Source organism: Palaemon carinicauda, chromosome 31 (genome assembly GCF_036898095.1).
Source record: "Palaemon carinicauda isolate YSFRI2023 chromosome 31, ASM3689809v2, whole genome shotgun sequence".
Lineage (NCBI taxonomy): Eukaryota > Metazoa > Arthropoda > Malacostraca > Decapoda > Palaemonidae > Palaemon > Palaemon carinicauda.
In genome coordinates, this window is record NC_090755.1 from 19,756,062 (window position 1) to 19,780,866 (window position 24,805).

At 42.1% G+C, this 24,805-nt stretch overlaps 1 protein-coding gene across 2 annotated transcripts in view; it reads left to right on the forward strand.

Annotated features, from left to right (window-relative positions):
- Positions 1 to 24,805, forward strand: part of Srp54k (signal recognition particle 54k) — an 81,776-nt gene that overhangs the window by 51,316 nt on the left and 5,655 nt on the right. For both annotated transcript variants that reach the window (XM_068355005.1, XM_068355006.1), the window contains exons 6-8: positions 4,528 to 4,625; positions 6,632 to 6,760; positions 8,245 to 8,353. In XM_068355005.1, coding sequence (XP_068211106.1) covers positions 4,528 to 4,625; positions 6,632 to 6,760; positions 8,245 to 8,353 — 336 coding nt within the window. The remainder of the gene's footprint in view (positions 1 to 4,527; positions 4,626 to 6,631; positions 6,761 to 8,244; positions 8,354 to 24,805) is intronic.

Below are 24,805 nucleotides of genomic sequence, written 5' to 3' on the forward strand. Positions count from 1 at the left end.
GGCCGCGAAACGGCCGACACAACCCGCCCAGCGGAGGGAGTCGCTTTTTCGGACGGGCAGCTTCGTCGAGTCAGAAAAATTGGCTCGCCCTTTGGATAAACAGGGACGGCTTCCTCCGTCGGGCAAGCCCACGGAAGCCTCACCCTCATTGTCGAAGGACAATTTAAGGACGGAAGCCCTCGCCGACACGGCGGTGCACGTCCCAGGACCGCGGCCTAGTGCGGAGGTGCCCGTCGGGTCAGCGTCTCAGCGCCAGACGGAGGTGCCCGTCGGGACAGCGCCTCAGCTCCAGACGGAGGGCGCGGTCGGCGACACGGAGGGTTCTCCAACCGAGGATTCGGCTTATCGAAGAGTTATAGGCCTCATACGGAGGTATCACAGGATCGAGGAGCCTGTTCCCGCCGACGAGGATGCCTGGCGATCCAGCCTCAATCGACTTACCGAGAACTACTTTCAGGTAATGGCCCTCCCTTCCTTCCCCGAGTGCCTTACTGACCCTTAGGTATTTTTAACATCCAAGAACGTACTGAGGGTCGAGACCCAAGCTAACACGCGACCTGGCTCGGGACTAGCCTCAGGGCACGTATCCTTCCGCCTGAGGTGGTCCTCACAGAAAACGGAAGTAGGGTAAACTACACAAAACTCTGGTCGGTTGAGAGGAGATTCCAGGTACCTCCTAAGAAAGTAGTTCTCGGTAAGTATGTTAGGAAAAATACAAATTACTTAAAAATTTGTGATTTCTCTGACCGATCGCCATGGCTTAAGAGCTTTAGACTTTGCCTCTGAATCAGGCTGTGAGAAAATCATAATTAAAGCAATTCACAGGTCTGGAAACTCCTTTGACCTCATATACACTGACTCCCCTGGCATTATAACAATTAAGGTTGGTTCTCCAGTCGAGACATCTGATCATGCTTTGATTTCATTAGTAGTGAAGACTGAGCAGCCTGATGTATCATACTCTTGTAAGATTTATATGAAATCTCAAACAGACTGGAATGGGATTTTGCATGATATTTTGGTCTTGAATTGGTAACAATTGTATTTTAGTATTAATCCTGTTGTCCCTTTGAATGAGAATCTAGTTGACATAATTGATAGGCGTATCCCTTCTCGTGTGCTAAGGTACCAAGTGAAGGACAAACGATGGTTCAGTGATGATTGTAGATGTGCTTATTTGGAGAAGCAGGAGACCTATCATCTTTGAAAGTGCAACGGATCAGCTTAGAGCTTTTGCTCATATTTTATTCAACTGAAAAGGATTACAATCTAACCATAAAAAAAAACCGTTTGGTTAGATGCAATAGTACCTCCTTTACTTAAACCAGATGGCTCAGTCACTCACTGTCTAAAGGAAATGGCAACCCTTTTAGCTGATGTGTTTAACAGTAAGCAGAGTAATGAGAAACTCTACTTCCTCATTCCTGTTTTCCTGAAGCTAAACTAACTAGTTTAGCTTTTCGATCTCGTGAAATTAAAGCTCTGTTGGTGGAACTTGATGCTTATGGAGGTGTAGACCCAAATGGTATTTTTCCTTTGTTTTTTAATAAAGACTGCAGATTTCTTAGCTCCAAAGTTATCTGTTATTTTGCGCAAGTTAGCAAAAAGAGAAGCTTTAAGCACTTGTTGAAGAATTGGTAATGCTACTCCACTATGTAAATGTGGTTGATAGCTCAAGTCCAACTGATTACCGCCCAATTGCCATAATTCCCATATCATCTTAAGTTTTTTAATGTCTTTCGGCAGATCGTCTTAATAGGTTTGCTGAAGGTAATTATCTGTTCCCTAGTTTGCAATTTGGTTTTCGTAAAGGCTTTGGAGCATATGATGCTCTTCTTACTATCTCAATGCTATACAGAAATCTCTTGATTATGGTCAGGAAGTTCATATGATTGGCCTTGATTTTAGGGCTGCTTTTGACCGTGTTAATCATGAGGCCCTTGCATTTAAACTCAAACAGTTGGGAGTGGGTGGGTCGTTTCTTAGCATTATTATTGAGTTTTTAAGTAGTAGATCTCAAAGAGTTGTTGTTGATGGTCACCATAGTGAGTGTAGGAATATGATATCTGGTGTTCCGCAGGGTAATGTTCTTGGCCCATTACTTTTCATACTATATACACATGACATGTGGTTTGGCCTAGAAAACAAGCTTGTTGCATATGCAGATGATGCTACTCTCTTTGCATCAATTGCATCTCCCGAATGTAGACCTGGGGTTGCTGAGTCCCTTAGTAGAGATCTAGCTAAAATTAGTGCATGGTGCAAATTATGAGGTTTGAAGTTGAATCCTAACAAAACTCAAAGTATGATTGCAAGTAGGTCAATGACAGGGACTACCCAACATCCAGATCCCAGCATTGATAATGTTTCTGTAACTTTGTATGACTTTTAAAATTTTTGGTGTGATTCTCGACAGCAAATTTACTTTTGAGAAACATATTTGTTCTATGACTTCAATTGCACAAAATATTAGCTTTTTTAGAAAGTCTCTTTAGAAATTTGGTGATCAATCTATTCTGAAGAAGTGTTTTAATTCTTTCATTCTACCTTGTTTCGAGTATTGTTCTCCTATTTCTTCAGCTGCTGATTCCCATCTTAATTTGTCGGACAGGAACTTACGGTATTAGATTTCTTCTTCCTGATGTAGATATTAATCTTTGGCACCATCGTTCAATTAGTTCATTATACATATTGCTTAGGATTTTTCATAATTCTGACCATCCTTTACATTTAGATCTTCCTGGACAGTTCCATCCTGTTCGTAATACTAGGCATGCAGTTAATTCTAATAATCAGGCCTTCTCCATCATGAGGCTTAATACTACACAGTATTCTAGAAGTTTTATTCCAGCTGTTACCAAGTTGTGGAATAATCTTCTAATCAGTTAGTTGAATCAGTAGAACTTCAAAAGTTCAAAGTTGGAGCAAATGTTTTCATGTTGAACAGGCTTACATAAGTCTTTTTTTTTAGTTTATATGACATATCTGTTTTGATGTTGTTACTGTTTTTTAAAATATTTTATTGTTGATTTTTCTCATATTGTTTATTTATTTATTTATTTCCTTTCCTCCCTGGAGTATTTTTTCCCCATTGGAGCCCTTGGGCTTATAGCATCTTGCCTTTCCAAGTATGGTGGTAGCTTGGCTAGTAATAATAATAATATCATAAGGCACATACTACACAGTATTGTAGAAGTTTTATTCCAGCTATGAACAGATTGTGGAAGGATCTTCCTAATCAGGTAATTGAATTGGTGGAACTTCAGAAGTTTAAACTTGCAGGGAATGTCTTTATGTTGAAAAGGTTGACATTAGTCTGTCTTCTTAGTCTATATATGACATATCTATTTAAGTGTTACCGATCTTAAGATATTTTATATTATGTATTCTTTACTTCTCATATACTGTATAGTTTATTTATATCCTTATATCCTTTCATAACTGTCATAACTGGGCTAATTTTGCCTGTTGCAGCCCTTAGGTGTATTGCATCCTACTTTTCCTACTAGGGTTGTAGCCTAGCTAATAAGAATAACGATGATAAGAGCAAGAGACACCTGAGTATGAACACCTAAGATGAATGAGGAGGGCTAGTACAGCTCATTGTTGTTAGCTACTTTTGCCATATTTTAGTGTGTTTAACTTTTTGCACTGGAAAGGGTGTTACTGTATTAAGGCTATGCCACGGGTATAGAAAATGCAGGTAAGAGAGGTATTTTAGTTTCTAAAACTTGTGCTTCTATATATTTAAAACACCTGTAGTCTTTTTTTAACATTTGTTTTAATAATACTGCAGATCTTTCTTACATCATAGATTGACAAAAGTAGCTTCATTCTTAAAAGCGAAGGATCATATTGATAGCTGGATTCTTCTTCAGTTACACCAGTCTACAGAATTCTAGAAATCAAGTTTGATATTATAGTTAATCATTTATTTTAAGATTGTAAACCTTAGCGTCTTATCGTGTTGTAATACATTCGAGGATTGTAAAGGTACAGTATATACAGAAATTGACAAGTATTGTTTATTTGTACGGTATCTGTGAGTAGCATGACATTTAAATATCTGAATCATGAAAATTACAGCAAATAATAGTCTTCTGTTATTTTAAAATGGTATACATCACACACCATATTGTAATTAGTATGTGGGTTCTATTAGAATACAGACATTTTTTTAATAAATTCATTGTTTGATGTTCTTATATAATTGAATTTATTATTTGCTGGAGTGTTGATGCATCATCATGTAGCTGATTATCCACAAAATTTGAATTTCTTCAATCTTTTATCACTGTGGTAGGAGTCTTCATTAGGATTTTATATTCAGTACATATGAATTCTTCCCTAAGATAACACTAATTTATCATTGTAAACTAATTTTACCATTTTACAATTGTGATGTTATTAATGATTGTATAGTATATTAAGAACGGTATCATTTTTCGAATATCTTTACACCTTACATTTTTCTTAGTTATTAAGAACATTTGTTTAAACATTTATTACCATTATTCTTTTCATCAGGTACCGGTGAACACATTGACAACTTTGAAGAATTCAAAACTAAACCATTCATATCAAAATTGTTGGGCATGGGTGATATAGAAGGTCTTATTGAAAAGGTAAAGTATATTCTTTACTGTTTTTTGAGGTGCTGATTTACTGTTGTCTTTGCATAATAATTTCTGAAGTGGCATATCCCCATTGTTACATTTTATGGTTGCTAATCCTTTACTTATTTGATTGGATGAGCTCTTCATCGTCTTTTATAAATTTGAGGAGCTGTAATCATAGGCTTTTTGTAGGTTTCAGAAAATTTGCTGGTATGTGAATGTTCAATTTTTCTTGATGGAATAAATGTTAAATTTATGTAAGGCCAGTTATCAGACTTATTTTTTTATGTCTTTTTAGATTCATATTTTTCTCCAACATATGGCAAATACAGAATTGACTTTATTTTGAAACTCATGTTGCTTAATTGTTTTTAGAAGTTATGTATTAACTAATGGTGAATCAAAGCTGTTAACACTTTAGTGTATTATATATTTGGCAATTTTTATCAAGTTTTTTAGGGGCGGAAGGTTTTATTACATGATAATCCAGTATCCTGCGTTAAATAGGAGAGTCCCAGGTAACATCTGTGAGAATTTAAAATAGCTGTTGTTATTCGTGTTATATCAGTCCTATAAAGAGAAGACCACTTTAGCAGCCAATTCCATAGGGAAATGATACTTAGGTGTTTCAAAGAATTCTTGATGAAATACTCCAGTTCTCTAAAACCTTCTTATTTTATACTTCATTACTTTCATTGCTGTAATATTCACAGGTTCTAGTACACTTTATGAGGATGATTGTAAATTCCAAAGGACTCCAAATTCCAGCCAATCCTTTGAAAGTGTGCTAATTGATTGCACTTTTAATATGACTGCTTTAGTTATATCATACTAATTTTTTTATTATATCATACAAATATTTTTATGCAGACTCATTTACATAGGTGACTAGTATAGCTTATTTAGATACAGAATATTAAAGGCATCTTCTACAGTCTTGATTGAAAGCCTGTATTTCAGTGTGGAAAATTTCTCTGTGGGAGAATCTGTGAAAGAAATTATCCATTTGGATCAGCAAAATAACATTTGAATTCCACATCAGAAATATCCCTCATTTCAAAGTCATGTGAGCTAATTAATGCATCCAAGAGTTTCCTCATCTTATTAATCGTAAGCCAAGTGTGTCTTCAAATGTTTGTTGTTCATAGGTTTTTATTATTATTACAGTACCAAAAAGAGGGATAGCTGAAAGTACCTGTAGGTAATACTTTGTATGATATTGAAAAACATTTTTCCCTGCAGTCAACTGGATGTAAGCATCAGTGGGGGAAAGTAGCATTGCTGCGTCTCATGTGCAGTGAAGGCATTACTTGAAGGTCTTTACAGTGTCCCTTTTGGCCAAAGTTTCACCCTACTTCCTTTCTTTTATCTTTTTGTCCAACTTTCAAATTATATTTCATAGTGCAACTGTGGGACTTCCCCTTTGTTGGACCTGCAGGGTCCCCATTGCAAAGGTATATGACCCAAATTCCATAAATCATAAATGCTTATTGAATATCCAAAATGTCTGAAAACTTGTGAAGTGTTTTACAGTAAACCTGAAATGTATACAGTATTTGCTAAATTGAATTTTTTGTTTTATTTATAGTCCTTGCTTGATACTGTAGCTGAACTGTTTAATGATAACTCATTTTAATATCTTAAGGTGTCGCATTTTGTGCCATAAATTTTATCTCCTCATTTGAATAAAGTATCATACATACAGTCCTTTTATTATAGAAAAAAATTAGGTTTCCAAGATGAGTGCAGGTTTTTTGTTGTACTGACTTTTTTGAAGTGACTCAAGTTGAAAATTTCAAAGAGCATCTTTTATATTGTACTGTACTTTCAAAATTCGTGAAGACTAGTATTTTTGTGAAGTTTCATGTTTCAAGTTTTTAGTAAAGCGTTGATAACTTACATTTCAGAAATATTTCTTGATATAAATACAGTACCATATAAAACTTGTCAGATATAGGTAATTGATGTTTGCTATGAAAATTAGCATTCAAATTCAAGACATTTCTTCTTCATAGGTTAACGACTTGAAATTAGAAGACAACGAAGCTCTTATCAAGAAACTGCAACATGGCCATTTTACCCTACGTGACATGTACGAACAGTTTCAGAATGTAAGAAAAATGGGTCCTATGTCTCAAATTATGGTAAGTTTTTTAAATCTCCTTTTGTTTTACAAAGTATATTACAATTCAGACTTTGAATTCTGTAGATGCTAGGCTTTTCATTATAAAATTCTTCTTGCAATTTATTTGTAGTCATTGTTCTCAGTAGTTTAGTACCAGTGAATTAGAGGTCACTTGTTTTTTTCAAGTTAATTTTTTGCAAAGGCTTCTATTATTTATACAGTAGTACTTTGGTTTACAAGTTTAATTCATTTTGGCAGCGAGCACGTAACCAAAATGCTTGTATTCTAAAGTAAGTTTTCCCATAAGAAATAAAGGAAATTCACTTGATGCGCGCCACACATCCATAAATATACATTTATACTAATTTTTAAAGGTTTATAATGTAATTTAGCGAACAAATTATAACCCCTAACATCAGAAATAAATGCAAATTAGTAAGTCATAATGATAAATAGAAATAATGACAAATTAACTCATACTTTACCTTTGAGGAGAGTTGTAGTTTGTGTGAGGGAGACAAAGGAGGAGGAGGATGAAGCAGCGGGGTTACTGCTTGTAGGGAGAAACTCCCTCTTTGAGAACTTTATCAGAAGTTCTCTCTCTTGAACAACATTCACTATTAGTAAATGAATCACTTGATATACACTTTCTGGACACTGTCATCATATTTACACATTCAATTTTGACAAGGAACCTATCTAGAAATAACTGCTTTTATCTTCTTTGAAATTTCAAAAGAGATGTTGATGAATGACGTCTTGTGTAATACTAGCAATATTTTTAGATTTATTCCAGAAGCAGGTCCTCTGAAGGCTCTTTAATTTTTATGCTAACCTATTTGCATATATGTTTTAAATTCATTCAGGTTTTTGGTACCTAGAATTGAAATCAACCCATCTTCACCATCGTAGCTAATTTGTAGGTTTGTAACTTGGCATTCGATTAATGATAAATTTTGCACATTTAGATGTGTTTTTTCCTATTTCAAATAAGCCATACATTTAAATACATTAATGTCTGGATTCTCTTACCGACCTCGGGATCAGAGTCTCGAGGCTCATGGCTAAATGGTACGGTCACTGTCATACAAGTATCCAAGACCAGGGTTCAATTCCCAGCCGGTCTGATGCTATTATCTTTGAGTGATTTCGCCTCTAGACTCTGATCCCAAGGTCAGTAAGAGAAGCCAGACATTAATGTAATAAAATACATGGCTTAATTGAAATATGAAATATGTCATTTACATAAAAAATCTCCAAGCAAGATCTATGATGTTCTTTTAAAAGTGTTTGGGAGGTGAATTCACGGGTATATTTTGTCCTATACAGTGGAGTTCACCTTAGATACAGGCAAATCCGTAACTGAGGTTACTATTGAAAACAGTTTTTTTTTTTATTCAATAGGAAATTGCTCTTTTGTAATTAAAATTTGGATCCATTGTGGAAAACCATGTTTGTTTTCCTTAAAGGAATATAGCTTTAATTTTGTTTTATCTCTTTTAGGGAATGCTTCCTGGTTTTAGCACAGACTTCCTTACTAAAGGTGGTGAGCAGGAAAGTATGGCAAGGCTTAAGAGGCTCATGACAATTATGGACAGCATGACAGATAAAGGTAACTTAATGTCTACCTCTTATTCTCTTTTCAAAATGGAGGTTGGGGTTTGATATCTCGTATGTGTTTTTTTTATAATTTCATTCATAGGATTTCATTTAAAAAGCCCTTTTTAATTTTCAAATGAATTATAGGTTACTGTTTAATGTATAGAGTTGGATATTGTCGTCACACATTTCTTTAGTATAAATCAGTTGTTTATGTAAGTCAGTTTTAAATACAGCACACTAAAAATGGTTTTTAATGTATTTAATACCATTTTGAGATGCAATGTGAAGTATATTTAACTTTGAACAACTGTTTTTTTATTGTAGCTATGTAGTTTTATTTATTTATTTTTTTTTTTTTTTTAAATTCTGCTGGAGATGTCTGTTAAATTTTTTTGAAGGAAATTGTTGTACTGTACTTGGATACAGCATTTTTCATATGGTTAGAGGTATATGGAGGCTTTTCATTTACCTCAATAGGTTCCGTGGGTGCCAAACTGTTGGTTGAATGAAAATTCACTTGTATCTTTTTGACATCAGCTGTATTGCTTTTGCCTTATGCCTTCCATGCATTCCTTTTGGTTGCTTCCCAAATTCTTTAATTTACTTTCTCCTGTTTACACCACTATTGAAAACAAGCCTTTTGGACTTAGAAATGAGGATCACTGGTTCAGTTAAACTACTTTTTGATGATGCTGATAAAAGTAGCTCCCCATAAACCATCCCACTTGTTTAAAAGTATGATTAAACTAAAATCTTTCAGTCATATATAAAAGCATGTAAGTTTAATCAAATGGAGAAGAGTAGCAAGAAGTTTATTAGATATTATTTATATTGAGTAGAGGATACGAGGAAATAAGAAAAGAACCTACAACATATAAGATTCAAGGACAAGAAAAATAGAATAGAATTAATTGTTCTTTTAAATAGAAATCTACTAGAACATGCAAAGGGATACAAAAAATATAAAGACAAATTCAAAAGATAGTTTGGGCCTGAAGTTATCACAGATATCATGATACATGTGGACTGGGTCTTTAGATCCTTCACAAGCATTCACTTTCAACGCTATATTTAGCCATAGCAGTTTTTTTCTACTTCTTACATGTAGAAAGAATAGTAGAGATGCTTGTAATTACCCTTTTGATGTGCTGTATGCAATTTATTAGCAGTAGAAAAAAATATGGCCTGAAATCTTGTAACATATTGGGTGAAGAAAATGTCACTGAACCCATCCCATCAAAACCTTTTTGAAAGATATTTTCAATAAAATTTAAATATGTAAGTCTTTGATCAAATTATTTTTTTTTAAATATTAAACTTAGCCGGTGAATATATAATGGCTGACGTCTCCGACGGCTCGACAGATTCCAAAAACTCGCGAGCGATCGCCGTGAAGGTTGCGGGTGTGACCACCAGCGCCGACTATCGGCCAGATACCGCATATACTTGTCAACATCTCCAGTTCTTCTCTGTCGGTCTTGTCGACAAGTTGGTTCCGCTCGCTTTATGACCTCGAGTTTTCTACCGAATTGGTGAAGTACTTGGTTTTGGTTTTATTGCTTTCGCCGTGTTGGAAGAGAGAGAGAGAGAGGAGGAAAAGTGTTTTGCCCTTGCTTTTTTTTTTTTTTTTAATCTGGTTTTTCTATAGAGAAAAGATGGCCGACCCTTCCCTCAGTGTACGGAAGTGTGTTTAAGGCTTTTAGTAATTATTTTATCACTTTATAAATTATTGTTGATATTTATAGATTTACCTCTATATATTTTATATTTTATAACTCACCCGCCTTTATTAGGCCTCTTCGATTAGCTTTCCATTTATACTAAACATCAAGATAAATTTTATGTTTTGTTTATATGCGGCCTTTACCTATTCCTTGTAGGCGGTCCTAACTTGGAAAACGAAGTTAAACAACGTTGAGCCCATTCAACTTTTATTTTTGTTAAGTTTAAATCAGTTGCTCTGTAAGAGTTATGAGATGAATATTTTTTTAGAAAATATTTTAAGAAATATATTCTTTGAATAGTCTTCGTGCTGTTTTTTCAAAGATGAACTAACGTTTGGTTTATTTATGCTACGCAGTTTGCGCTCTATCGTTACGATAGAGAAAGAGAGAATCACGGTTTCACTTTGCAGAAAGAGTAAATCGATTTTGACGTTTTGTTCATTCTTCTTTCAAACTGAAGTGTTTTAGATACTAATTTAAAGGAACTTGTTAATTTTCAATTTCTTAGTCCTTTCAGTTTTTTCCTTTGGTCAAATAACCTGTTGTTGACGAAGGGTGAGTGGGCCATTCTCTTGTGTGTGACAAGAGAGAGAGAGAGAGACGGAGAGAGAGAGAGAAAGAGAGAACGATCCGATCTTTATTCTCGTCCCAAGTCTCTGTACAAGGAGTTTGGGAGCGAGTAACGTTGTTCTCGATTCAGTTTTTTACTCTCATCCCAAGTCTCTGTACGGGGAGAGAGGGTGAAACGTTTTAGTTTTTATTCTCGTCCCAAGGCACTGTACGGTGAGAGATTGAAAACGTAGTCCTTAGTGAACTAGTGTTTAGTCTCCTCCCCAGTCACTGATCTTTTTAACTAAATATTTCCGTTTTATTCGATATATATGTATATGTTTATTGATTTTTGCATGTGTGTTTCATTTTGTACTAATGTGCTTACATTATACGACTCATTTCGCAATTCTAACCTTTTGATGTAAGGGAGAATTGCGTGCTTCAGGTAGAAATCAGTTTTATTCATGTCTAATGTGAAATTATTGAAAAATACGATATCAGTGAAGTAAGTGCAAAAAAAAAACATGTTCTGTGTTGCGGAGGGTTCGTTTGTTCGTGCTTGTCACTTGCCTAGTCCGAGACCTCTTTCAGGCTCCCCTGCACCAGGGAGAAGGAATGTCGTAGGACCTAAGGGAGTGAGGAGTGTAAACCAACGAACAGACGTTCCCTCAAAGGTATCAGACGTTGCTCGGCAAGCACGTCCTTGCCATAAGACAGGAGAGACGAAGTTTCTCCTCGTTTTCCGATGATTCGTCTCTTTAAAAGCCTGGGCGTATAGTTTCGAGACGGTTGAAACGTTTATTAGTTCCTTCAGAACAAGTTCAACGTCCTAGCTGTAGTCACAATAAGAGTCCCGTTCATAGCGATGACGTTCATATACAGACGTTTCTGCCTCAGACTCGACGTGACGTTGAGCGGTGGACGCCGTGGACACAACGTGACGTCGAGTGTCAGTCGCCGTAGTCTCGATATAGCATCGATCAGCAGTCACTGCTGTTTACTACGTGACGTTTGAACGTCAGCCACTGCAGTCACAGGTTGATCCGAAGTTAGATATGCTGTTAAAGCTTTCTTCTTCAATAGAAGCTTTCGATCCTGTTCCTGTGCGAAAGGATCCTTTGCTTTTTGTACGTCACGGTTCTGGGATACGTGATTCGGGTCTTCAACCTTCTAGACGAGCTTTGTTACGCCACGCTGACGTTATCTCTAGTGACAGCTTTGCTGTTAAGCGAGATGCGGAGCATAAATCTCGATGTAACTTTGATCGCTTTGAACGTCAGCCACCGCAGTCACAGCGTGACGTTGAGATGCAGACGTGACGTTGAGCGGTGGACACCGTAGACATGACGTGACGTCGAGGGTCAGTCATCGTAGTCACGATATAGCATCGAACAGCAGTCACCGCTGTTACTACGGGACGTTTGAACGTCAGTTACTTCTGTCACGACGTGTAGTAGAATAACATTCTCTGCAGTCACAACGTGACATCGACCCTCCAACTTTAACTTCTGTTCATATACAAGTGGATGTAGCCTGTCAGGGTTTTCCTTCACGTCATTCTGAATATAAATCTCCTTCTCGCAAGACTTTAGATTTATCAGATGATGTGCCTTCTGAAGAAGTTGATGACCCCCTTTCAACTAATGTACCTTTGGGGAATCATTCAGAAGAGGAGTAACCTAGGGTGGTCCAACAATCCCTTGTATTTTAATTATGAATTTCTTTAGTGAAATTTTGTCCTAGACTTTCTTCGACGCCTACTTTTACGAAGTCAGTTCTCTCTTGTTCTTCCAAGAGGGCCATGCTCTTACTGGGAGACTGGTTGGAATCCAGGAGAAGTTTAGGAAAGTCTGCTTTTGCTTTTCCTCCTTCTTAATTAGCTTCTCGCTCGGGCATCTGGTGTGTCACAGGAGAAGCTCGAGGAGAAGTTCTCAGCTTGGGAGTACCTGCCTCTGCCCAGGGAGACTTCTTAAGCCTTGTGGACTCTCCTCGTCGTCTAGCCATGAGACGCTCCAAGATTTTATGGTCGGCTTCAGAGCTAGACCATCTCCTGTTAGGAGTTTTTTCGAGCGTTTGAAGTTTTTATTTGTTGGATTGGTCCCTGGGAGCCTTAAGTATGAAGGTCTCTCCAGCTGTCAATGTATTGCTGTACAATTATGTCATGCATGAACAAGGCTATCAGGGATGGCTCCAATGATCTGACAGCCACGTTCACTGCAGGAACAAGGCTATCAGGGATAGCTCCAATGATCTGGCAGCCACGTTCACTGCAGGAGTACTTAAGATGTAAGTGCGCTCAATGTGTTCATTGTCAAGACAAACTTCACGATGAAGACTACCAAATCTGTCTTGGCAGCAGTAAGGGAAGGCGACTGGATGGTCTCTCTCGACCTTCAGGATGCATACTTCCACATCCCGATTCATCCAAACTTTCAACAACATCTGAGGTTTGTGGACGGGAAAGTAATGTACCAATTTCGAGCACTGTACTTCGGCCTCATTCCTGCTCCTCTTGTTTTTACAAGGCCCTTGCGAAATGTAGCAAGCTTTCTACATTTTTTGAGGATTCAGAGCCTCCCTTTATTTTGACGACTGGCTAATCAGGGCGTCGTCATTACATCGCTGTCTGGAGAGCCTCTAATGGACATTAGACCTAACCAAGGAGCTAGGTCTCATAGTGAACGTAGAGAAGTCGTAACTTACAGTACCCCATCCCAGACTATTCTTTATTTGGGAATGGAGATACAGTGTCTGATTTTTTGGGCCTTTTCGTCTCCCACAAGAATGGAACAAGCTCTGTTAAAAGTCCTTCACTTGCAAGAGAAAAACAGTTGCTCTGTAAGAGTTTGAACTAGCCTCGTGGGAACTCTTTCATCGCTGGAGTAGTTTATCTCTCTGGGGAGACTCAACCTATGCCCTCTCCAATTTCACCTAAACCATTGGAACAAGGAGAAGGGCTTAGAGAGTATCTCTTTCCCAATCTCCAACTCAGTCTAGACATGTCTGACTTGGTGGGACAGCAACATCAGACTTCGAGAAGGTCTTTCTCTTGCGATCAAGAACCCAAACCATGTGTTGTATTCAGATGCATCGGATTCGGGTTAGGGAGCTCCACTTGACAGTCTGGAATGCTCGGGTCTTTGATCCACGGATCAGAAGGAACTCCATTTAAGGCAAGTAACATCTCTCCTTTGGTGAGATTTGTGCAAGGAAAAATGAATGTCTTGGCGGACTGCCTCAGCAGAAGAGGGCAAGTCATCTCCATGGAGTGGACGTTGCATAAGACTGTGTGCGAGAAGCTATGGATGACATGGGGTCAACCCACCATAGATCTTTTTGCGACTTCACTGACAAAGAGGCTCTCGACTTACTGCTTTCCAGTTCCAGATCCAGAGGCAGCCCACATAGATGCTTTCCTGCTGGACTGGTCTCACCTGGACGTTTATGACTTTCCACCTTTCAAGATCCTAAACAAGGGGCTGCAGAAGTTCACCTCTCACGAAGGGACCAGGTTGACATTGGTTGCTCCACTCTGGCCCGCGAGAGAGTGGCTCACAGAGGTACTTCTATGGCTGGTAGACGTTCCAAGAAGTCTGCCGTTACGGATGGATCTCTTGCGACAGCCTCACGTAAAGAGATTTCATCAAAGCCTCCCCACGCTTCGTCTAACTGCCTTCAGACTATCGAAAGACTCTCTTGAGCTCTAGGGTTTTCGAAGGAGGCAGCTAGAGCGATCGCGAGGGCTAGAAGATCCTCTACCATCAGGATCTATCACTCGAAATGGGAGGTATTTAGAGACTGGTGCAAGTCCTCCTCTATTTCCTCTTCCAAGTGCCTCTGTAGCGCAGATTGCGGATTTTCTGCCTTATCTGAGAAACGGTCGCTCCCTCTCTGCATCCACCATTAAAGGCTACAGAAGCATGTTAGCTTCTGTTTTCAGGCATAAGGGTTTGGATCTTTCTAATAACAAAGATCTCCAAGACCTGCTTAAGTCTTTCGAGACTTCCAAGGAGCGTCATATTTCGACTCCTGCTTGGAACTTGGACGTGGTCCTACAGTTCCTTATGTCAGACAGGTTTGAACCATTAAATTCAGCCTCCCTGAAGGATCTTACCCTCAAGACACTTTTTTTTGGTGAACTTGGCTTCGGCTAAAAGGGTTAGTGAGATACATGCTTTTAGCAAGAACATCGGCTTCTCCGCTAATAAAGCAGTATGCGCTCTTCAACTTGGTTTTTTTGGCCAAGAATGAACTTCCGTCTCGTCCTTGGCCTAAATCATTTGAAATCCCCAGTCTTTCTGAGATTGTGGGGAATGAAGTTGAAAGAGTGCTGTGCCCCGTTAGAGCTCTTAAATTTTGTTTATCCAGAACTAAACCGCGACGAGGTTGTTCAGAGGCTTTATGGTGCTCTGTTAAAAAGCCTCTTTGCCCATGTCTAAGAATGCGTGGTCTTATTTTATTAGACTTTTGATTCGGGAGGCACACTCTCAATTAAGTGAGAAGGATCATAATTTACTTAAAGTCAAGGCTCATGAAGTTAGAGCGATAGCAACTTCTGTAGCGTTTAAGCAAAATAGACCCATTAAAAGTATTATGGACGCGACCTTTTGGAGAGGCAAGTCGGTTTTAGCTTCATATTACTTGAAAGATGTCCAGACTCTTTATGAGGACTGCTACACACTGGGACCATTCGTAGCAGCGAGTGCAGTAGTGGGTGAAGGCTCTACCACTACATTCCCTTAATCCCAATATCCTTTTAATCTACTCTTGAAATTTTTAATCTTATTTTGGGTTGTACGGGAGACTAAAAAGTCTTTCGCAATCTTTTTGATTTGGCGGGTGGTCAAAATATTGTTTCTTGAGAGCGCCCAGATTAAGGGTATTGATGAGGTCCTGTTATAGGGGTGTTCACCCTGGATATAGCAGCTCCTGGGAGTCTTTCAGCATCCTAAGAGGATCGCTGGGCTTCGTGAGGATAGCGGACTAATGAGGCAGAGTAATAATCAGACTCTGCTTCCTTACCAGGTACCTATACTTAAGTCTGTTTTTTGAATAGTTGTCAAAAACTCTTGAGCATATACGCCTTTATTGTAATAATACTGGTCTCTACCCACCACCATGGGTGTGAATCAGCTATTATATATTCACCGGCTAAGTTTAATATTTAAAAATGATATTTTGATTATAAAATAAATTTTTGAATATACTTACCCGGTGAATATATAAATTAAAGGCCCTCCCTTCCTCCCCGATAGAGACCTAGGGGACTGAGAAGAACTGGAGATGTTGACAAGTATATGCGATCGCTCGCGAGTTTTTGGAATCTGTCGAGCCGTCGGAGACGTCAGCCATTATATATTCACCGGGTAAGTATATTCAAAAATTTATTTTATAATCAAAATATCATTTTATGTACTTTGATGCACTTTTTTCTTATGTCGCCTACCTCCCAAAATTGGGGAGTACCATGGTAGATAGATAGATAGACTGCAAATATGTGTGAAAAATTTTTATATTGTTTAAATGAATCTTTCCTGTTAGTCATCAGGCTAACAACAACCAAGCGACTGCTTTCCTACTGCTAAATAAAAAGTGGAAATCTCTCTCTCCCTCCCTCTGGTGGTGCTCCTCTGTCTTGAAGCACCATCCATCATGGAAAACACTAACCATTGATAGAGGAAGTATTCAGTACTTCATTCAACACTTGTTGCTGGTGCTTTTAACACCCTGTCCCCTTCATTTCAACTTATTTTTTAACAGTTTTTAGAAATGCTTTACAGGTATGTTTTGTAGTAGTATTCTAGGAAGATATGTATGTATGTCTTCCTCTGGTTTTGAGATACATTCATGTTCCAAGTGGTTATGGAACTACATTCCCTTTTTTTGTGTACAGTAGTGGTCACTCAGTAGGTGAGAGGAATGTGCCAATTGTTTTAAAAAAAAATATTGAGGCAGTGTAAATTAGTATCTGCAAAAGTTAATGATAGAGATTTAAAACAAACAAGCAAGAGGTAATAAAAGTTAGGAATGAGATTAAATCCCTGCATATTAATTTTATGGAACAGTTTCCAAAGTTTTATGCAATTTAATATTTCTGATTCCTATAATAAGGTTTAGTCGAGTAATATCAATGCATGCACATTAGTACCACCCTTTCATATATTTTAAAACAATTTTAAAACATAATGCCCTCCTTTTGAGATTAAGTACATAAGTAATGATTTACCAACTGTTGATCTTTTTTCTGATACCATTATATCTTATAGCAATTGAGAAATAATTATTTCTATGAACCTCCCCTCGTGTTCATATTGCTTCTTCTTCAAAAGCTTGGTTTATCAACATTTACATCAATTTTTTTTTTAAATTCCCATTTGTTCCAACAGAGACTTACCTCGAACTACTTTCTTAGGAGTTACCTGGAATCTCCTCTCAACCGACCAGAGTTTTGTGTAGTCTACCCTACTTCCGTTTTCTGTGGGGACTAACCCAGGCGTAAGGAGAACGTGCCCTGAGGGTAGTCCTGAGCTAGTCGGCGTTAGCTTGGGTCTTGCTCGTCAGTAAGTTCTCTGGTCGCGTCGTGATACCATCATGCCGCTCTCCATTCTCTTGCGACCCTTTGTGTCCCCGACTCATGTGTCCCACGTGGTTACCGCATGGTGTCTCTGTGCTCTCCCTTGTGTTCTCGCGTGTTCACGTATTTCCCTTGTGCTTCCCAAGTGTTTTCCTTTTCCCTTCCCTTCGTGCCTGTGTCTTGTGGTTGTGTTGTGATGGAGCAGACCCGCCATTGTCCTGGGCCTAGAGCCGGGAAGTCGTGTGGAGCGTTCCTATCCCAGCCGGAGGTGGACCCGCATTCCCTTTGCTCTTCCTGTAGGGGTAGTGTGTGTTCGCCGACGGATACGTGCTCGGAGTGTGTTAGCTGGAATGAAATCCAGTGGGTGCGTTATAGCACAAAGAAGAAGAAATCCTCTAAACGATCCCCCAGGAAGGCGAGCATCTCTTCGCCATTGCCGTCGCCAGGTGGAAGGTCTGACGCGGTTTCTGTCCCTTCTTCCCCTACCCAGGGTAGGGGACGAGGTAAGTCCGTTGCGGGGAAGGTGCCGATGGCTCTTCCCCAAGAGTCCAATATACATGATGTGGGGGTTGCTGAATCGTCACAGGCTAGTGGGGGGCCTGATAGTGCTTTGTCTGGGGGTCTTGGAGACACTGCCCTTGTGATTGGGGGGCACGTCTCCTCCGATGACCCCATGTGGAGTAACACTGTTCCTGTCTCTTCGCCCGTGTCTTGGGCCCATGTTTCAGGTACTTTGGCAGCTGATGGCGTCCAGGATAGGTTGGACTCGACGGTAGGGGAGCCCTTCGGGTGGAAGCTCCCGAAAACACCAGGTAGGTCCCCGTTGCGGATGGAGGATGGCCTAGATTCCTGGTTCCCCAGCATGGTGCGGCCGACCTCCTTTCCAGCTCCTCTGACGGCGGTTCCTGACTCGTTTTTACAACCCTCGACCTCTGGAACTCAACAGTTCGCGAAGACCTCCGTTGCCCCCGCTCCCGTCCGTCGGTCAGGTTATGCAGTATCGTCGGGATCTTCGGAGGCCGGCTCTTCGGTCTCTTCGGAGGCTGAAGCGAGGAGGAGGCGCCGGCGGAGGAGGGAGAGATCCAGGAGCAGGCGCTCCCGCTCAAGTTTCCGCTCAAGGTATAGTAGGAGACGATCCAGGTCACCGAGGAGGAAGTACAGGAAGAGTAGGTCCCCCAATGGTGAATGGGTCTTCGATCCCCGCAGGAGGGTCAGGAACTCGACGAGTTTCAGCGTTCTCCAAGCCGCCGGTCCAGAGACTATTCTCCACGGAGGACCTCGGCCAGCCATAAGTATGGCCCTCGCAAGGAACAGAGTGAGAAGGCCTCTTCAGGTAGGCGTAAGGCCGCGAAGCTTCTGGCTCAACCCGCCCAGCGGGGGGAGCCGCGTTTTCGGACAGGCAGCCTGGTCGGGTCAGCACAGCTGACTCGGCCCTTGGACTCGCAGGAACGGCTTCCTCCGTCGGGCCAGCCCACGGAAGCCGCGTCCTCGTCCTCCAAAGACATTTTACGGACGGTAGTCCTCGCCGACACGGCGATCCCCTTCCCGACACACGGGCCTAGTGCGGAAGTTCCTGTCGGCGCAGACCATTACCACCGCAGGGAGGTGCTCGTCGAGTCTGAGCCACAACGACTGATGGGAGTGCCCGTTGACCCGGCACCTCGGAATCAGGCAGAGGGTGTTGCTGGCGACAGGGAAGGTTCCCCAACCGAGGACTCGGCATATCGTAGGGTGATAGGCCTTATACGCAGACATCACCGGATCGAAGAACCTGTTCCAGCCGACGAGGACTCCTGGCGGTCCAGCCTAAATCGGCTGATGGAGGCCCCCGTGCAGCAGAAACCCTCCCTGGCGCTGCCTGTGGCCAGGGATCTGGTCCTGGGCCGTGCCCACGTAGACAAGATTGTGGCGGGCAATGCCGAAGCCCCCAAGTCACAGAGTTCCTCAAATTTACTACAGGGACTCAGGTCCCAGAGTAAGTTTTATGTCCCAGAAGGACAGCGACCGGGAGCCTGCAAAATAGAGTCTTCCCTAGAAGTATTGAGCCAGGATGTCCCAGAAGACAGAGCCGCATCAGCCCCGATTTGTTTTTCACAGTCGGAGGCTGCAATGATGGAGGAAATGTCCAAAGACTTGGTCCACGTCGCCTCCTGGTTGGACTGGTGGGCCTCCACTCTGGTAGGTGTGCAAGCCACCTACGACTTGACAGACCCGGCGAAACAAGACCTCCTGAAGGAACTCATCATCTCCGGGGGAAAGACCTTAAAGTTCTTAACTTATCAGTCTCTTGCCCTGTCAGCCAACTGGGTACTTCGGAAAAGGGATACGATCTTGGCCAAGCTTTCCTGGAAGATCCCTGACAGAGAGGCAAGGGCTTTGAGGAGCCTACCTGTGTGGGGTGACTCCCTGTTTCCGTTGAAACAGTTGGAGGAGCTCATGGAAAAGGTCTCGAAAAGGAAGGATGTGAGCACACCCAGACCCCACCCCGTGAGGAGGCCCGCTTACAGGAGGTCAACGTCGGATGGCCCCTCTACTTCTCATGCCTCTCCTAGCCTGACGAGGAGAGACGCCCCATCTACCTCTTGGGCTCAACCACCACATCCCCCCCGTAGAGGAGCCCCAGCAGCGTCTGCCTCTTTTAGGACGGCATACTCAGCGTCCAGGAGAGGGCGTTCAGGCTGCTCCTCCAGGAGGAGATAAAGTGGGAGGCCCCCTACTGCCCAAGCCTCAGGTTGGGGGATGCCTCAGACAATATTGGCAAGCATGGAGGGCTCACGGTGCGAAGCCCTGGACAGTATCCGTACTGAAAGAAGGGTACAGACTCCCGTCCTTAACGGAACCTCCACCTTTGATTCCAGCCAGTCTGGTGGAGTGGCTGGCACCCAAGGACCCATTGAAGAGGGCAGCTCTTCAGGAAGAAGTTTCCACTATGATGGAGAAAGGTGCAATGGAAGTGGTCCTACATCCGGGCCCAGGCTTCTACAGCCGACTTTTTCTGGTGGAAAAGGCGACAGGGGGATGGAGACCGGTGATAGACCTGTCAGCCCTCAACAAGTTTGTTTGCAAGACGGACTTCAAAATGGACACCCCGAAGTCAGTCTTGCAGTCCTTGAGGGAAGGGGACTACATGATGACCATAGACCTCAAGGACGCATACTTTCAAATCCCGGTCCACCCCTCAAGCAGGAAGTTTCTCCTGGTGAAGTGGGGTGCCCAGATCCTACAGTTCAAGACTCTCTGCTTCGGTTTGTCAACAGCTCCCCAGGTATTCACGAGAGTCTTCACAACAGTTTCGGTGTGGGCTCACGAGAGGGGTATTCGCCTCCTTCGATACCTGGACGACTGGTTGCTCCTTTCCTCCTCAGAGGGGGTTTTGAAGGAGCAAGGTGTAAAGCTACTTCAATTTTGCAAGTATCTGGGTATCACGATCAACCAGGAAAAATCAAATCTGTCGCCTTCCACCAGGATGACCTACTTGGCGATGACACTGGACTCCCGACTAGTGAAGGCCTTTCCGTCGGAGGACCGAGTGAACAACCTGGAACGGATCCTCCTGCCTTTCCTTTCGAGACAACCCAGGAGAGCCAAAGACTGGCAAAGGCTGATAGGGCATCTAGTGTCGTTAGAGAAACTCGTTCCCCAAGGGAGGCTCAGGCTCAGGAGCATCCAATGGAACCTGAAGGGTCTCTTGATCCAAGTAGACTCGCCCTACAAATTAATCCCCGTCCTGCCAGAGACAATACCCTCCCTGGAGTGGTGGCAGTGTCGGTCGAATACTCTCAAGGGGATGCCCTTCGCAACCGAACCTCCCGAGATGCTTCTGTTCACAGACGCCTCCAAAGAGGGGTGGGGGCACATCTCCTCAACGAGACAACGAGAGGAACCTGGACGGACGAGGAGAAAGGGCAACACATCAACGTCCTGGAGTTGAAGGCAGTCCGAGAAGCTTGCCTACAGTTCGCCGATCTACTAAGGGGAAACACGGTGGCGTTGATGTGCGACAACGCCACGGTAGTCGCGTACATAAAGAAACACGGAGGTCTAAAATCGAAGGAGTTGTGCGATCTCTCTCTGGAGATCCTGGATTGGGCAGAGTTGAACCAGATAGTGATTTCAGCAAGGTTCATTCCAGGCAAAAAGAACGTCCTAGCCGACGGCCTCAGCAGGATGGGACAAGTAGTGGAAACAGAGTGGTCCCTCCTCCCAGAAGTAGCCAGACTCAACATTCAAAAATGGGGATCGCCGGTGATGGATCTCTTTGCAACCAGGCTGAACGCACAACTCCCCGTATTTTGTTCTCCTGTCCCAGACCCAAAGGCGGCCTTGGAAGATGCTTTTCAACACAAATGGGACAACCTCGACGTGTACACTTTTCCCCCCTTCACATTGATCAGGCAAGTGCTCAACAGAGTACGGACGGCCCGAAACTTAAAGATGACTTTGGTAGCGCCCTGGTGGCCGGAGAGGGAGTGGTTCGCGGATCTAAGGGACCTGGCATGTCTTCCTCCGTGGCCTCTACCCGACAGGCCAGATCTTCTACAGCAGCCACACTTTCTAAGGTTCCACGACAATCCTCAGTCTCTACGCCTTCACGCCTGGAGACTATCGAGTGGCTCCTGAGGAAGGAAGGATATTCAACAGGAACTGCAGAAAAGATGTTACGTTATCTGAGACGGTCTTCAGCAGCGGTCTACCAAGCAAAATGGGCCACTTTTACGAAATGGTGTGCCTCAAAGAACATCAAGCCTCTCAAAGCTTCGGTCCCAGATATCGCGGATTTTCTAGTGCATCTCAGAGACGAAGTGGGCATGTCAATTCCGGCTATCAAAGGGGTCCGTGCAGCCTTGGGCCAAGTCTTCCTACTGAAGGGCATCGACCTGGGCACCTCTAGGCACATTTCTATACTCATCAGGAGCTTCGAACAAGCTTGCCCTCCGCAGGCCTCCAGGGTGCCGCAGTGGGACTTGGCAAGGGTATTGAAAATGTTAAGTGGTCCCCCGGTCGAACCCCTGAAGGATATAGTAGACAGGGATCTCACTCTCAAGACGGTCTTCTTGTTGGCCTTGGCCTCTGCTAAGAGAGTAGGAGAGATCCATGGGTTGTCTTACGACATCTCTCATTCGAAGGGGTGGAGGGAAATCTCCCTCAAGTTCGTCCCTTCTTTCATGGCAAAGACTCAGAATCCAGCGGTCTGGGATCCGAAGTTCGAGGGATTTTCAATGCCGGCCATTCCTGAGACAGGGAATCCAGAAGATTTGAAGTTGTGCCCCGTCCGTGCCGTTAGAAAGTACCTTGAGAGGACTGCCCATCTCCGCCCTGGTATCAAAAATCTTTTTGTCTCCACGGGTGTTACGAAAAAGCAGGTATCCAAGAATACCATCTCCTTTTGGCTGAGACGGGTTATTGTCAGAGCCTATAATGAGGAGGGACTGCCCCTGCCAGGTACTCCCAGGCCCCATGACATTAGGGGTCTAAGTACTTCTCTAGCTTTTGAAAGGAACATGGCGGTGGGCCAGATCCTTCGAGCAAGCACCTGGTCAAATCAGTCGACCTTCACAGCACATTACCTCAAGGATTACTCGAGGAGGTCTTTAGACGGTTTTTCTATTGGGACAGTCATCTCCGCGCTCCAAGCGATTTAACGGTGAAGCCCCAGGTACAATCGCGGATAACAAGACCAAGAGACACAGGTTCGTTCCTTTTCACCCTAGTCCCCGTTTTCCTATCCCTGCTCGGAGAATACCCCACATACAAACCAAAGAAGACACGTCTCTACAACTTCGTCACAGGACTCAGCATCATGGAATTTTTTAAAGGGTGAGTACTTAGACACTAACATGAGCTCTTTGTGTAGTTTTCCCTACCTTTCGTTTTTCGTTATATTTTGCAACCTAGTTCACATCTAGGTTACTGGATGTCCGGTTAGCTTGGTCTGAAGTTCAGGAAGACACTCCCACCTCCTAAAGTGTAAGTCTCCTAAGAAAGTAGTTCGAGGTTAGTCTCTGTGTTGGAACAAATCACAAATTTTAAGTAATTTGTATTTTTCCTAACATACTTACCGAGAACTACTTTCGGGTAATGGCTCTCCCTACCTTCCCCGAGTGCCTTTCTGCCCTTGAAGAACCTATTGCACCATCCTAAGAACTTACTGACGAGCGAGACCCAAGCTAACGCCGACCTAGCTCAGGACTACCCTCAGGGCACGTTCTCCTTACGCCTGGGTTAGTCCCCACAGAAAACGGAAGTAGGGTAGACTACACAAAACTCTGGTCGGTTGAGAGGAGATTCCAGGTAACTCCTAAGAAAGTAGTTCTCGGTAAGTATGTTAGGAAAAATACAAATTACTTAAAATTTGTGATTTTCTTTCCTTTCTAAAGGCACATGCTAATAGTAAAGTAATGAGTCACTAGTGATAAGTTTTATTGCATTTTAAGTTGCCTTCTGGATTTGTTAGTAAATACTGCACCGGGATAGTGCTGTGGTTTAAATAACTATTGGGAGGCATGCTTTTGCCTCACAAGGAAAGTATGTTTCATGAAACAAACTTTTAGTGCTGAGGGATTTCCAGAGAAGATTAAGCTAGTTGCTTAAATTATCAATATTATTATTATTATTATTGTTACTATGATTATGATTATGATTATTATTACTATTACTAGCTATATTAGGGATGATGACGAATGAAACACCAGCACCATTCTCTAATATACACTTAAACTGCCTAGTTGTCATGGTAATGTTTTAAAGCTCTTAACGCAATATACTATGTTTAGTTTCCTCTGTTTAACAGAAGGCCTGTATGTCTTTGCTTGTAAGCGGTAATTCTGATTTTACTGGGCCGGTTGCTGACCCTTACCTGATGTAGGGTAATAGTTTTCTTTCATTAAGGGTTCTGAATGTTCACTGTACTTTACATCGTTGGAATCCTCTCGTAGACTTCTTTAATTACTTTAGATCGTTCTGCAACTAAACCCTAGCATTCCTGCATTCCCAGTTTCTCTTCTTGACAACTAGTTTGCAAGTTGTAAGACTGAGTTGGTTGTCTGGATACTAATATCCCTCCACTCATTAAAGTAAGCGATATTAAGCAACCTTGTTTTTCGTGGTGGATTGCGTTTCATATCATGATTTTATGAGTTCCTTGAAAGACAGAGTGAGTAGTCTCAAAACTGCACCTATTGAACTGATAGCAAACTAACTTATTAATGATGATGATGATGTTTCAGTTAAAACTTACCTGTTTTCTCATGTTTCGGATGACTGCACATAGTTCACATTTTAGCTCAGCCACTTGGTCGTCAGGGGTTAATAATAGCTGCGTTATGGTAAACATACCTTTTACTGAAATGAGTCTTACTTGAAGAAAACTTATAGTAATAGTAGTATTGTTTCTATTTAGCAAAAATACTAAGGTGTCCTCGGGTATCGCCGCGAGAACATAATTTACTTTGGCGGTTGAGCGAGCCACGCCCTTGATGCGGAACTGGACTTCTGTGCTCTGAAACCAAGGAAACGCCTCTCCGCTGGTGAACGACGAAAGTTTCAATGGGGCGGCCATAGTAACATTGAGGGAGGGAAGGCAGGAGGAGAGAGTCGACTTCAGGGGTCACCA